Here is a 16,007-nt window from a genome sequence, read left to right on the forward strand (position 1 = left end):
TTTATTTGAGTTAATTTTATACCCAGCCACTTTGCTGAAGGTGTTTGTCAGGTTTAGTAGTTCTCTGGTGGAACTTTTGGGATCACTTAAATATACTATCATATCATCTGCAAATAGTGATATTTTGACTTCTTCCTTTCCAATCTGTATCCCCTTGACCTCCTTTTGCTGTCTGATTGCTCTGGGTAGGACTTCAAGAACTCTACTGAATAAGTAGGGAGAGAGTGGACAGCCTTGTCTAGTCCCTGACTTTAGTGGGATTGCTTCAAGTTTCTCTAATGTAATGTACTCTAATCATGCTTTCCCCTCCCTAGCTCTTACCAGATCCTCCCCACTTCCCAAACACCATGCTCTGCCCCCCCTCTCTCATAATCCCACATGTATATATTCTCATTTTTCTGAGGAACTGCTATATTGATTTCTAATCTGGTTGTAAAAGGTTGCACCCCCACCAGATTGCAGAGGTGTTCCACTTAGCTCCTCATCCTTACAAACACGAGCCCATCACTTGTGCTTTTGAACCTAGCCATTCTATCAAGTGTATGTTAAAATCTCAGTGTTATTTTTATTTGCATTTCCTTGATGAATAAGAATATATTGACCATTTCTTTAACTATTTCCCAGCCATTTGAGATTCTTTTCTGAGAATCTGCACTCAACTATTTCATAGATGCTTTATTCAAAATAGCCAGAAACTAGAAACAACCTAGATGTCCCGCAATCAAAGAATGGATATAGAAAATGTGGTATATTTACACAATGGAATACTATTTAGGTGTTCAAATGTATAACACCATCAAATTTGTAAGTAAATGGATAGAACTAGAACATATTTTCTTGAGTGAGTTAACCTAGACCCAGAAAGACAGGCATGGTATGAACTCACTAAAAGTAGGTATTAGCTGTTAAGTAAAGGATAATCATGCTACAATCCACATACCCAGCAAGGCTAAGAAAAAAGGAGAGTTGGGGGTAGGATACATGAATCTCCTTTCCACATTCTTTAGGTAGACTGGCGGTGGGTGGTGATGGGAACAGGAGAGATAGGTTGGGGAAGAGGAGAAAGAGATTAGTGGAAGAGGGGATAGGAATTGCGTGTGGGGGGGTAGTGCATTTCCTGGGTGATTAGGAAACGTAATGCAATGGAAACTCCATGGAATACATAAGGGTGACCTAGTAAATTCTCCTAGTAATGGGGGGCATGGATCCTGAACTGGCAATTTTCTGTGACCAGGCAAGGCTTGCAGTGGTGGGATTGAGACATTACCCAGTCATAAAACCTTCAACCTTCTCTTTGTTCTGCTTTCAAGATGCACTAGGGCAATGGTAAGCACAGAATTTGTGGGAGTGGCTAACCAACTCAATGTACAGGCCACCAGAGAAAATCCATCCTTGACATTGCCTGTATGGACAGGAAGCAGAAGGTGGATAATGTAGGCAGCTAGAAAGGAACTAAACACAACTGGGAGTGGGGAGGGAGTAAAAAAAAAAAACAAAAAAGGATAAAGAAAAAAAAGTCAGTAGAAGGAAACATGATATTCTTTTATACTTATAGACCAGTGTCTAGGATAATTGTCCTGGCAGAGGATTCATCCAGCAACTGATGGGAGTAGATTAGAGACCCACAACCAAACATTAGGCAGAGCTTGGGGAACCCAGCCGAAAAGGTGTATATGTGTGTTGGGGTGGGGGTGGTGGATTGTAGGAGCCAGAGATGTTGAAGACACCATGAAAACACAGCACACAGAATCAAATAAGAAGGGTTGTAGGGGCTCACAGAGACTGAAGCAAAAATCACAGAGATTATATGGGTCTAAGCTAGATCCTGTGCATGTGTGATATTATTATGGAGTTTGTTGTTTTTATGGTAATGGGGCTTATTTTTCACACTTATTTTTGTCTTCTCTTGGACTTTTTTCCTCCTACTGTGTTGCCTCCACCAGCTTTGACATAAGGGTTTCTACCTATTCTGTAACTTTTTATGCCCTAGTCAGGTGATATCCTTGCGGGGTCTGCTCTTTTCTGAAGGGAAATGGAGGAGAAGTGAATGCGGGGGAAGAAGAGAGGGGACAGGAGTGGCTAGGAGGAGTAGAGGGATTGGAAAGTGCAGGTAGGATGTAGATATTAGAGAATAATAAATAAATAAACATTTAAAGAAAGAAAGAAAATTCTCAGCTATAGAAAAACAAACAACAAAGTTAAAAAGCCAAACCCAACTAAACAAGAACGATCCCAAGTGATCTCTCTCTTTCTCTCTCTCTCTCTCTCTCTCTCTCTCTCTCTCTCTCTCTCTCATACACACACACATACAGACACACACACACACACACAGACACACACACAGACACATGCACACGCATGTATACACAGGCGCACACACACACACACATACAGACACATACACACATACACAAAGCAGATGCACACATGCACACAAATCACACAATTAGAAACCAAATACATTAAATAAAATGCATTGATGTGAGGACCAAACTATCATGTACCAATGGTAGTTTTATTCCTGAATAATATACGCAACGATAAAGCTGACAAGGAAGATAAGAACAAGTTTTGTAGATTTTTTTGCCATAAATAAGCCTGTCTACTTGTGGTTTGAGACAGGACAGGAGTGTGTGACAGAGAAGAACAAGTTTCCCCTTTCCAGAAAGTAAAATAGAACAGCAAACCAATAACATGGAGAGAGATATCTTTGAAGTGTTCAGCTATATTAGATACTTCATAATACATACAACGTAGCTTCAAGCTACTTGGAATTTTCTATCTGTCTCTTTACTTTTGTAATGTATAATTTATTATCAAATACACTGTATAATGAAAATTATGATATATAAATTATTCTCATAAATGAAGTGAGGTAGTTTGAAAAGCAATGTCTTCTTACAGGTCATAGAAGAGCATGGTGCTATATTAAATCAATAATTTACTAGCTGCGACCTGGGGTCCTTCAGTTTGAAAGGACTGCTGTACCTTACAAAACTGCTGGTTCACTTTTCATAAATTACTTATGTCCTGATATAGCCGGATTGAATGTCACAATGCATAAATTCTCTTATGGAACACATTTGAAAGGTCCCCATGGTGCATTGTTTTAAAATATAAAACCTTTCCAGAACAGACCCTTAAACTCTCTGCTGTGGATTTTAATACAGACAGCTATTATTTCCAATATTGACCTTAAAATTAAAGTTGATGCTTTTCCTTCTCATGTTTATTCAAAACTTTGATCACTGTGGAAATATCCATGTGTCCAGCTATGCCTTTCATGGCTTGGTTCTGTTTGCTTACTTGCCTTAGAGATAAAACCTCCAATGGTGATTTTTTTCTTTAAATTTATAATGGTGATAAATACTCCTTTAAATTAAATTACTATATACAATAATTATATAGTATTCTCATATATATATAATAAATAAAATTCTTTTAAAAATAAAGCCAATTAAATATGCATTATTATTTCATTTAACATTTATTGAGTGCTACCTTTTGGTATATTCTTATCTCTTTATTAATAAAACAGTGAATAATATTGCTGTGAGTTTTCCTTTCCTTTCTTTTTTTCAGAACAGAAGCTAAAATCATTCTCCATCCTCCCTGTAATAATTTTTTGCATAAGTTCATATTATTTTGGAGCTATTTTCAAATATTTATTTTATTTTGATTATGATTATATGTGTTGGGGTGAGGGGAGATGCCTGGGTAATGCAAGTGCCTACAGAGAACAGAAGACTGTAATTCTCTGGAGCTGAAGTTACAAAAGGTTATGAGCAGCCCTGTGTGTGTTCCACCAATCATATATAAGTTGTCTGCAAAAGAAAAAGCGGGAGATCTTTCTTACTGAGCCATTACTCCAGTCCTTCATGTTACATTTAGTAGTAAAATTTTTCATCACAACATGGTAATTATTGGCCATGGAAGGCACTCTAGTGACTCAATATGTAAAATCAATAGATGTACGATCAACCCTGTCACCTCATGTATTGTTTTTGTTTTCATTAGATATTGTTGACCAGAAAGGTTTCCCTTTACCCAAAATGATTCTGTGAGATATGGCTCCCATCAGTGTAAAAGAAAGAGTCATTCAATAGAAGATGCTAGGAGCTGGTTGGCATCCTTGGGAAGATATTTTCATCATCTGACATAGAAATTTAGTAGCAGTCCTGGGGATGCAGATGGTTAATGTGTGAATGGAATATCATTGTTTTTGACTCTCCATTTCAGACATTGTGATATAATATGCAGGCTATATAAGTCATCTGCTTAGAGTACAAAGTTGAGTGAACTTTATCCTGTTGACATGTTGTGTAACCAATGTGACACCAGTTCCTAGACATTCTCCTCTTTGCTATAAGAATTTCAGCATGCAAAAGTAAAGACCTTCCATTTCCTACTATTGCACCTCTGTGACAGGCACAAACCTGTGATTCTGTGATAAAGCATACATGACAATGACAACCCCTGAAAATGACTGCTAGTGAATTATTGATGCTTTGTGAAGCTAAAATCCTTCATGCAGTTTAGTTGGAATTGGATTTTTAAGACATTTTGAGTGATGCTAATCTGTTTCTTTTTAAAGTTACTTAAAGCACAAATATGTTAGCGTAAAATGAGTTTATAGAAAAAACTTCTTTGTACTATTTTGTACTAAAGCTTCAACTCAGTGTTGCTCTCTTTGGAAGTCTGTCTTAAATTAAATGCTATATTAAGCTCCTATTTTTGTACAGCACTCCATTGGGTAATTTTAGGAGAAAGGCTGCCATCTATAATCGTATCTGTCATTGTATATGTGGCTCATTAGTAGTTATGTTTATTTCTAGATTGTAGGAGGTATTAAGTTTTTGTTTCCATGCTTTTAATATTATCTGTACCTTTAGAACTAAGTATGATGCCTCAATACATGGTGGACTTTTGCTAAAGATGTTATATTAAGAAAACATATGAGGGCTTGAGAGATGGCTCAGTGGTTAAGAGCACTGATTGTTCTTCCAGAGTTCCTGAGTTCAATTTTCAAGAACCATACAGTGGCTCACAATGATCTGTAATGGGATCCAGTGTCCTCTTCTCGTCTGTCTGAAGATAGCTATGGTATTCTCATATACATAAAATAAATAATAATTCTTTTAGAAAATATAGCAAATGAAATATGCATTATTAATATTTTCCTATTGACTAAATTATCAAACCTTTGAAACATTTTATGGTAACATATGGCTTAATAATAATAAATTTTCATCATTTTGGAAATAAAAATAAAATATTGAGTCTTAAAGTTGAGCTTTACTTTTTACCAACCATGCTTGGAAGAGAGAGAACTATGAACTAAAATGACAAGAGGAAGCATATCTTCAATTACACCTGAACACGGGTCAAACGAATGAGGAACTGCTCCCATCTACAAACTTCTGGGAGATATAATGAGCTCTCCTAGGGCTTTAAGAAGGTCAATTAGACCTCAACCACTGCAAAAAGTTACAAGTCATAAACATGAATTCAGCAGGAGAACTTCCTTAACTGCTTTACTCCTTCCTGGAGAGAGAGAGATGGTCTTTGCGGTACCTTCTACAGCACAGTGCTGTCCTCAGGGAGGAGCTGACATCTTCAATTTTGTTAGTATGCCTCAACTAACTAATAGTGTAGACAAAACTACACTATTGTTTCCTAAGGAAAACAGAATCATTTCAATTCAAGTCCCTTTCAAGATATTGATCTCTGGCTGGTTGTTGAGGGTCATGTGGTTGGGGACCAGAGTCTCACTTACGTGCACAGCTCAATTTTGTCTTTGTATAAATGAAATTCTCCCTTAGGAATCTTGAAGGAAATCTTCGAGAATCTTGATCACTGGAGCTAAAAAATGTAGCTTAGTAAAATTTTCTTTAACAAAAGAAAGGGAAACATCCAGGACTTTAAGTTGACGTTATTTTACTTGAAAACTATTGTTACTTTACTGTATAGTACTAACCAGATCTCTGACCACTAAAACTTAGAAACTGAGAAACTCATATGGGTAACATAGGACAAAAGGCAAAACCAAAAATGCCACCTTGATTCTCATAGAAACACAATACACATAATTCTTATTTTTTTCATTATTATTAAGTATTAGTAGGTCCCATTTTTGAGAAAAAGTATCAATTATTCTAGGATACACAAAAAATGCTATATAGCTAAAGGTGATCTTGAACTTCTCAACCTCTTAATTACTAGAATTATAGGCATGTAACACCAATATTGGAAAAATTTCCTTTGTTTTAATTCTTGTAAAATTCTTTAAAGGAAAACGGCTCTCTTTACTCTTGTATGTTCTTTTTCAGAGTGCCAGTAACCCAAGTACACAGAACGGTGCTATTACCACTGGGCTGGATTTTTACTTGGGGAGTAAGTTAATCAGAAGAGAGTTTGGGTACCCTACAGACTCTGTCCGTTTCAACATTTACCTCTGTCTTCTTGTATCTTGCAGGAAGGCCTACATTTGTCCTCTTTTCCTCTGTACTCTGCCAGAACACCTTCCAGCAATTAGATCTGATCCAGATGTGAATTTCAGACGTAAAATCCAGATGTAAAAATTTCAAGCTCTAAAACTATGCTAAGTGTATGAATTTTTAATAAATAATTTTCAAATATTATAAGAAGCTACACAAAATGTACTAAAGTTCCAACAGAAATATTCTGAGCATTCTTAGGTTGTAGAAATTAAAAAAAGAAAAGAAAAGTCAATAAATCCCCACTTATGTAAGACCATAGAAGCATGACAAGTATTCAAAAGCAAGACTTTGATTAACCACTAAGTCAACTCTCCAGCACTATGGCAGAATTATTTTAAAGATATACTCCAAAAACTGTTAAAATAAAATTACTTACTGAGTATTAATTTAGTTTTGAGTTTACATATCACTGTACTGTGATTGAACATGTGTGATCACTATGGAAACCACATGAACTTATTCAGTAACTCGGTGTTTAAAACAAAAATTCATGCACTCCAAGTTGGCTTCAAATTCTCAGTGCATCCAAGGTTGCCCTTCAACTCCTGATTCTCCTGACTCCACTTCCCTCAGTCCTGCAACCTGCCTTGATTAAAAAAGTATTCAGAAATAAAGTAGTTTTAAAGAGAATTTCAAATAAAATCTAGTGGATAATACAGTAGGAATCAGGTAAGGAGGATAAGAGAAATATCTCTTGCCATATAAGAGGCAGGCTTGAAGAAGTTAAATAAAAGTAATGAGACTTCCTAAGCCAATTAAGAACACTTTGTAAGCTGATTGGTAATGTGAACAAAAGGACAATTAAAAACTACATTTATGGATGTAATATTCCCTAAATAAAGGGAGTAAGTTCACAACACGAGCTCTCAGTCTGTCACACTATCCTTCACTTATTCAGCCAGAAGGAGGGCTAGTTATGTTCTCTTAGTTCAGCTTTGCCAGCCTGTACACCAATTTCTCAACCTAACTCAAATTTCAGGAACAAGAACTCTTGCAGGATGACATCCTGTGAATCCTTTGGAGTCAAACCTCTCCCAACACCAACAACAAAACTTATTTGAGAACATTAGAAATCTAGCTTTCTATTGTGTTAAAAATCTATGACTTGGGCGGGAGAGATGGGTCTGTGGTTGAGTACTGACTGCTCTGCCAGGGGTCCTGAGTTCAATTCCCAGTAATTACATGGTAGCTTTCAACCATCTGTGGTGTGATCTGATGCCCTCTTCTGGTGTGTCTGAAGACAGTGGCGATGGACTCACATATATAAAATAAATAAATCTTAAAAAAAACAAAAACAAAAACAAAAACAAAAAACCTAAGGCTCACTGACATCTTCCCACCTTATCCCACTGTTCCTATGATTGATCATTGGAGAGCTCATCCAATGTAATAATAAAAGCTTTGTGAGACAATTTGTTAAAAAGGCATGACTTTGAACATTAACGGAACTTTATTTTGTTTGTTTGCTTATTTGTTTTCTTCACTTATAACACAAATTCTGCTCCTGGGATTGTAGTGAAACTTAAAGTCTCTTTGTAAGTAAGTTGGAGCCATCTATCTGTGTTTTTAGACCTTTTATTGTGAACATAGATTTTGCTTCTATGTGTTTCACCAGATTGTGCACTTGGAAGGGTATGATCCATGGCTATTTCCTTTGATAGTTTACTACTAAAATAATGTCATATTTCATAATTTACTTTCAAGTTTCTGAGGCCCTTAGTGTACCTGGGGTTTTTTATATATCAGAGATATTTTTATTATGGGCATACAGTTGTTGTTTCAGGTGTAGATACTGATTCCATTCTGAGATCTATGAATCGGGGCAAAAATAACTAGGAATTTTTTTTAACTGTAAGACAAGTGTTCATATTTTAAAGTAAGTGAGAAAGACAGTCAAGCAAGTGTTGAAAATATAATTTTTGGTACTTACATTTTTGTCAATTTGACACAATGTTGAATCACCTGGGAAATGGGAATGCCAATTGAGAAAATGCTTCCATTCAATTGGTCATTGCAGGAAAGTCTGTGGGCCACTTTTTTGAATGATGATTATGTGAGAGATACTAGTGTGTTATAGGGTGTGTCACATCTGGACAAGTAGTCATAAACTATAAAAATGCAGGTCATTAATTGAAGCACATGAGAGGCAGAAGAAGACAGATCTTTGTGCGTTCAACACCAGCCTTCTCTAAGGAGTGGGCTCCAGAGCATCCAATATTACACAAAGAAACCTGAACAAGCTATGGAGACCAAGTTAGTAAGCAGTTTTCTTCTATGGTGTCTTCTTAATTTCCTACCTGAACTCATATCCTTGCTTTCCTTCACAGTGAAAACCAACAATAACAGCAACAACGACCCTTTCCTCCCCAACTGATTTTGGTCCTGGTGCTTATAACAAGAACAGAAAGCAAAAATTGGAGAATATTTCAGGCTAAGAAAACAGGAACTGTGGAAGCTCTGAGTGGGAACAGAAATTATGGTTGGAAGAAACAATGATGCGAATGGTAGAGCATATCCATGGAAACAGAGTAAAGGAGAAACAGTGTGTTGGGGCAGATAAAGTGTACCTTAGTATTATAACCTAATCAGGTATGTTGTTGTTGTTTGTGGGTTTTTTTTTTTTTTTTTGCAAAGCCATTGTGTCCTTGAATTGATGCTTATGTATCCCATATGTTGGGCGGCGGGCTGTGAAAGGTACTGATTCCTGTTGAGATATGTCAAATCCCCAAGACCCTAAAAGGGATGGCAGGTACACTCCCAGTCCCCAAGAAGATCAAAGCCTCACTAGCTGCAGGTCCCCACAGACCCCCTATAGAGAGGTTTGAGTCAGACCAGTCACCTAGGGCAATGCCCCAAGCCCCTCTTCCACAGGTGAGGACTTGATGACATGCTCAAGACAGATCAATCATAGAGGCATGACCATGACTTCAAATATGTAGATGAGGTCTTCCCAAGCTCTCAGGCCAAACCAATAGGAAGTACCTGTTTTCAGACACTGAATCATCCTAAAACTGTATTTAAGAATCGTGTTCAGTACTAAAGGTGTGCAAGAATCATTCCATCATCATCTGAGAGCTTCTGTCAAAAGAGCTGTAACACTGATGCTTGGGCAAGAGATCTACTCTCCCAAAATTGTCACCAGAAAACCTCTTACATCCCTTGCCAACTAGTCAGTCCTCTGCTGGCTAATCCTGACCTGAAACAGAGTCAGAACAACACCAGTGGAAGTGGTGAAGAGCCCTTCCACTCCTGCCTGAGTTCTCATCCCTTCTCCTGAACCCCCACACCTAGCCAGACCAGAGACCTCCATGGAAAAATCCAGCACAGAGGCCCACACCCATGCATGCTTTAAAAGTCATCCTTACTTTCATAAACTACTACATGGAGAATAGAACAGAAAAACTGGTTATCTGAGAAGGTATACCTCTTAGAGGACTCAGTGCTCTAAGCTAACTTACAACTGTCCCTTTAGTTAAAATAAGTCAACACGATTAAGTAGGATAATATATATATTATATAATATATTATATTATAATTTATAATATTATAATATTATAATATACACAGAGAGAGAGAGAGATCCCTATTTGCTTAATTTCCTTTCTTAATATTGAATGAGATTTAATGAGATTTATGAATAACCCTCATACATGGCTGTTATTTTAATCCAATATGTTTGTTAACAACTACATTTTTGTTCAACAGATGCTTCTGAAATTACATAGAAAAAATTGGTTTCTAAAAACAGTTTTCTTATGTTAAATTCAAGAAAATTATGGTTATGCATATGCTTTTTTGCTACCTTTTAGTATATGTGACAATCTTCTGTGATAAACTGCAGGGTTTCTCATCACTGAGCAGAAATTACAACACAATGCAATTGTTTTGGACCTATTACTGACAAACATAAATCTCAATGTATCTATACTAAGCTCCTTAAAACATATTTTTTGAGAATGAAAATGAAACATAATCCTAAGCAGAGGTAATAAACCCACCTTTTAATTCCATTGTATCTTGTAAATTGCTATGATTCTGCTCTAGCCTGTAAGTCTTCTTTTTATGAGTCTGTGTATATATATTAATCATATGCTTAGCCAAAATTGGTAAATGACCATTCCATAGCACTTTATGTGTTTCTTAAGTGAATCTCAGAAAACATTAAGAAGGCAAACGAAGTTATGTTGTGAGCTTACATACTATCACCAGGTGGTTGAAGTCTTATGTCAAAAAGATAGCACAAACTTTTGGTTTCAGTGCTAACACACAACACAAATAGATACTCAAAGCATTTGTTTTTAGCATTATGTATCATATTCTAACAGGCAACTATGAACTTTTTGAATATTCAAGCATAGTTTAACATGCCCTGACAATGTTTTCAAATCCTTAGGCTCTTAGGCTCTGTTGGATGAGATCTGGTATGAAAAGCTGTACAGAAGCAGCCACCTAATTCTCCAGTAGTATTAAAATAAGTAACAGTGGCATGAACATACTAACATATAGCAGAAGCAACCACTACAACTGGAGAATATAATTGGAAGAGACAGATTGAAAGGGAGTTGCTACCACATAACTGCTTTCCTATCAAAGACTCATTAGATGATATCACACATTTATACATCAAGTTGGATCAGAGAAGTTCCACAAATATCTGGGAAAGTTTATTAGGAAAAAAACAGATTGTCAAAAAAAGATTACAATGGGGCAGAGAATATAATCATTGAATTAAATATATGTAATTTTACAATATTATTTAGTCACCCATAAATAGAAAATGTCTTCTAAAAGTAACAATTTATTTTTAAGAACAGTGAAATTTCTGGAACACTTACATATGATGTAGGCAATAACTGACCCTTAAATGTTGTTACTATATTAGAAAGCCAGTTAATGTTATATATAATTAAAATTAAGGAAATAAATAGGATAGCAATATTCTTATTAGTCCTCTAAAATATTTCTAATTCTTTTTGTGAGATAGCAAATACATTGAATTATATAATAGACTTCCAATAACTTCATAAAATATTGTAATCTAAGCCACACATTTAAGCCATAAGCCATGATCAAGTGTACTATCTAAATTTTGAATAAGTACTCATAGCTAAACTTGATCTTAACCAAAAGGCCAAGGAGTGATTAAACTTACATTTAAATATTATTTAAATTAAATATATCTAGTTATAACTTGAAAGTTTGTATTCTCTAACTGTAGTACATATTAAGTTGTTATGACTAATTTATCTTCAAGTTATTTTTTCTTACAATTTAAGTATCAAATGAACAAATTTAATATGATTTTCATGAACTTTGCCTTTGAGTAAGCTAAAAGTAATAAATGTCTCTGTATTCTATGGATGTAAGTGAAATATGCAAGTGCTCACATATTAAGAAACATAATGGTATGTTTACTACCAAAATGAAATATATATGTACACACACACACACACACACACACACACGCATACACACACACACACACACACGTGTATGTATGTGTAATAGTATGATTTCCTCGGCCAAGGATATTCAAACCACCATATTCCATTCTCTGATTCCCATAGACTTGTTCAAATAAAGTCTTGTTCAAATGAGTCTATGTGGGCCATACCTAACCATAGCATATGCTTAAACATTTAGACCAACATCAAAACTCTCCATAGTCTATAACAGTCTCAACAATGTTAAAAGCCCAAAGTTCAAAGTTTCTTCTTATGTTCATCTAATCACATAACTATAATCCCCAATAAAATAAAAATCAAAATGCAGGTCACATACCTCCAATATCACAGGATGTACATTGCCATTCCAAAATGTGATAATGAGGCAATCTTGGACCAAAGCAAGACAAAAGCCAGCTGGGCAAAGTCCAAACTCAGCATCTCCAAGTCTGATGTCAAAGTTCTCTTTAGACATCCAACAGCTTCCTGCTTCGATGACTGCAATACACTTCTTTCTCTTCTTTCTTTTGGACTAACTCCGCTGTCTATTAACTGCTTTCCTCAGCAGATATCCAGCAGCTCTGGCATCTTTAACATCTCGGGTTCATAGCAACTTCAATTCCACAGCTTCTTGTTCCAATCTCTGGAATCCACACATGACCTTTTGGGCTCCACCAAATGGCTTGGGTCACTTCTGCAGCTTTGCTGTCTATAGCACTCCAGGTTCTGGTTGACTCCACTCCAGTGCATCTGTTCTTGGTGGTTATTCCATGGCACTGACAGCTCCAATCTAATGGGATCTTCTGTTGCAACTAGGCTTCACCAATAGCCCCTCATAGGCTTACTTCTTTGCATGACCCCTTCAGTCCCGGGCTGACAACTGTAACTGAGGTTCAACCTTTACCAGGCCTTCCATGACCTTTCTCCAAGCCTCAGCTGCTCTTATGACCCACCCATCCTTTCAAAACCAGTACTAGTTGGGCGACTGTTAGACATTCCCAAGTACTACTGCAGCACCAGGTACAACCTTGGCTATCTCTGGAACACAGCTTCTTTGTGCTCTCAGAAAACAACTCCCAGAAGATTTCACCTCACTAATGCTCATCTCTTCTTAATCACATAATTTCTTAGCTCCAGATAACTAGCACCAGTATTTCCAGTAGCCCCTTCTAGTCTAACCTCTAAGACTAGAGGCACGTGGCCAAAACTATATAGCTCTGTTGCTTGCTGGACCTGAAACATGGCCCCCTTGTTTTATTACATTATCACAAGCTTTCTGTTTTCCAATTACCTCACTGCCTAAGTCTGCAGAACTTGCTCTGTAGACTGAACTTGAACAGAGAGATCTGCTTGTCTCTGTCTCCTGGGATTAAAGGTATGTACCACCATGCCTGATCCTAAGGTTTCATGGCCATTCTGCCTCAAGATCTGGATCAAAAGCCTAAATCTTTCAGATTCAAAGTCTGGATTAAAAGCCTGTCCTCCATTTCTAGATTGTAGTTCATTCCAGATTAAAAGTCTAAACTGTTCCTTGTTCAACTTCAAACAAACAATAAGCTTACCTGGGTGGTACTTTGCCAAAATTAGATTACTAGTACCTTAATCTGTTTATCTCCATGAATACAGGATTCACCTCTACTTCTTTTCCTGGTGCCCCTTTATTACTTGAACCATACATTTTGTATTCTTTTTATTTTTAAGCTGCAACTTTTGATCAGAATATTTCTCATAAGAGTGAACCATTGTGTTAAAGTCTAAGTTTGGTTGAGTTGACACTTCTATTGTCCATGCCATGATTGAAATCTCTTTACCTCAGCCTCAAGCATGATCTGCAGATGAGGGCAAAAGGCAGCCACATTCTTCAGAATGTGATCTTCAGAAAACTTCAGAAGAATGATCTTCAGAGTTCAAATCACTTGCAGCACTAATATACTTCTATATTTCTTTAAGATGGTCCATTAAGTCTCACTTAAAGCAATCCCTGGCTTTCAAAATTCAACTCTTAAAATCCACATTCCTTCAAACAAAAATATGGTCAGGCCTATCAGAGGAATGACCCAGTTCCTAGTACAAACTTTTGTCTTACTAATGATTTCCATTACTATGAAGAGGCTCCTTGACCAAGAACTTTTATAGAAGACCACATAAATTGGGGCTGGATTACAGGTTTTGATAGTGGAATTCAGTCAATTATCATCAAGTGATGGGGCTGGATTACAGGTTCTAAGGTTCAGTCCATTATCATCAAGTCAGGAAACATGGCAACGCCCATGGAGTCATGGTGCTAGTGGAGCTGAGACTTCTACATCTTTTTCCAAAGGAAGCCAGGAGCAGACTGTTTTCTAGGCAGCTGTGGGGAGTCTCCATGCCTACACCCACAGTAATACACGTCCTCTAGCAAGGCCACACCTCCTAATAGTGCCATTCCCCAGGACAAGCACATTAAAACCACCACAATGATTATTTTTAAATAATTTTGTTTCAGAAGAAATCAACAAATACATCACTAATGTTCCACCTATGACTGAACTATTTCACTAGAGTATTTTATTTAGTTGACTGTTTGACTTGGGATTTTGCTATGTATTCCAGGTTCACTGAGAACTGCCATACCTCAGTCGCCTAAACTCTGAGATTACAACCTGGGATTAGAATTTGGCTCTCTGTTTCTCACACAAACAAATTTGTAGGTGAGTATGAAATTTCCTAATTTGATCAGTAAGAAAAAATAAGCTTAAAGAGATCAAATAACTTGGGTAAATCCATAATCATACATAATTATTTCAAATGAATACATTATATGAGAATAAGTAGATGTATGTTAGAAACTGACAATCCATTCATTTCCTCATCATATCAAGGACCTTTTTCTTTCTATTTCATTTCTTAAAATATAATCTAAGGTAATGTATTTATTTTTACAGAATGGCCCAATGAACACACAAATAGATGGCTATACATACATCCATTTATACATAGGAGCAACATATATCTATTATATTTGCATATCTGTACATAAAACTAAATATTCCAAAAATAAAGTTTCTTTTGCTTTATTTTGTGAATCTGAATATTTTCTTCTTTTTACTTCAAGTATATTTGACTCAATTATATATCTATTTTAAAAATCATGATCATAACTAAATGGGTTGATTTTATGACTCATTGGTGGTACTCATACTTGGATACTCTTTCCCAGGTGACATCATTTTCTAATAGCCTGTGTGCACCTTGGCACAACGCATTAAGGTCATTCAAATCACTTACATGTCTGTATTAGTCTTCTACACTGAAATCTTTGCTTGTCCTTGAAAGGCCTTTTTATACAGAATTGTGTGCAAGTATACAGTTTTAAAACACTGGAGTATTGTTTTTCCTTCTAACATCTTCTTTTTAGAGAAATGCATGTTGTTCTGTTCCTTGTTTGAAATAAATTTTCACATCAATAACATGGTATTACATTTATCTAATTGTGTCAAATTATCACTTAATCCAGATATGTAAAATAAAACATTTATAAATATCTATGCATTGACAATACTCCTTTGTTACACAAACTATGCCTTCATAGAGACAGCTAAGAATATATACACTTTTCTGAAGAAATTTTTTATGAAATTCTTTTTCAACACTTCATAAACTCTTTCTATTGTCTATAACACACTGGTATTTGGATTTTAGAGGAATGTCTGTTAAGAATATAGAATATTTTATATAATAATAATAAGTTATCAAAAGTTGTATTTCTTACCATGACAACTTGGTAGGACTCTATTCCATCCAGGTCTTCCATCGTCTCCCATGATACACGTGAGTGTTGAATAACCTTGGAGAACATAGCCAGCATCACAGTAATAGGTAACTGTTGACCCCAATTTATAATCCATTCCAAGTCTGGTACCATTCATTATATTGCCTGGATCAAAGCAGGACTCCCGGAGTTTTGCTGTAAAACAGTGTCAGTACATTAATTGCTTTGAGATACATTTTTTGGTGATTCTTATATAGGATGCTCATCTCCTGAAGAACAGCAACTACAGCAATCCTGTGTTTAGAAAGAGCA

At 36.2% G+C, this 16,007-nt stretch overlaps 1 protein-coding gene and 1 long non-coding RNA gene across 9 annotated transcripts in view; one reads left to right on the top strand and one right to left on the bottom strand.

Annotated features, from left to right (window-relative positions):
- Csmd3 (CUB and Sushi multiple domains 3) overlaps positions 1-16,007 on the bottom strand; it is a 1,319,129-nt gene that overhangs the window by 279,611 nt on the left and 1,023,511 nt on the right. For all 7 annotated transcript variants that reach the window (XR_010053386.1, XM_063264433.1, XM_063264432.1 and 4 more), the window contains one exon: positions 15,696-15,890. Coding sequence is in view for 6 of the 7 variants with exons in the window: in XM_063264433.1 (XP_063120503.1) it covers positions 15,696-15,890 (195 nt within the window). In the remaining variant the exon portion in view is untranslated. The remainder of the gene's footprint in view (positions 1-15,695; positions 15,891-16,007) is intronic.
- Positions 1-16,007, top strand: part of LOC120093811 (uncharacterized) — a 64,182-nt gene that overhangs the window by 31,090 nt on the left and 17,085 nt on the right. The window contains exons 2-4 of one of the 2 annotated variants that reach the window (XR_005487498.2): positions 8,828-9,089; positions 14,537-14,634; positions 15,729-15,802. This is a non-coding gene — a long non-coding RNA (uncharacterized LOC120093811). The remainder of the gene's footprint in view (positions 1-8,827; positions 9,090-14,536; positions 14,635-15,728; positions 15,803-16,007) is intronic. The other variant, XR_005487497.2, reaches the window with a different exon arrangement.

Source organism: Rattus norvegicus, chromosome 7 (assembly GCF_036323735.1).
Source record: "Rattus norvegicus strain BN/NHsdMcwi chromosome 7, GRCr8, whole genome shotgun sequence".
Classification (NCBI taxonomy): domain Eukaryota; kingdom Metazoa; phylum Chordata; class Mammalia; order Rodentia; family Muridae; genus Rattus; species Rattus norvegicus.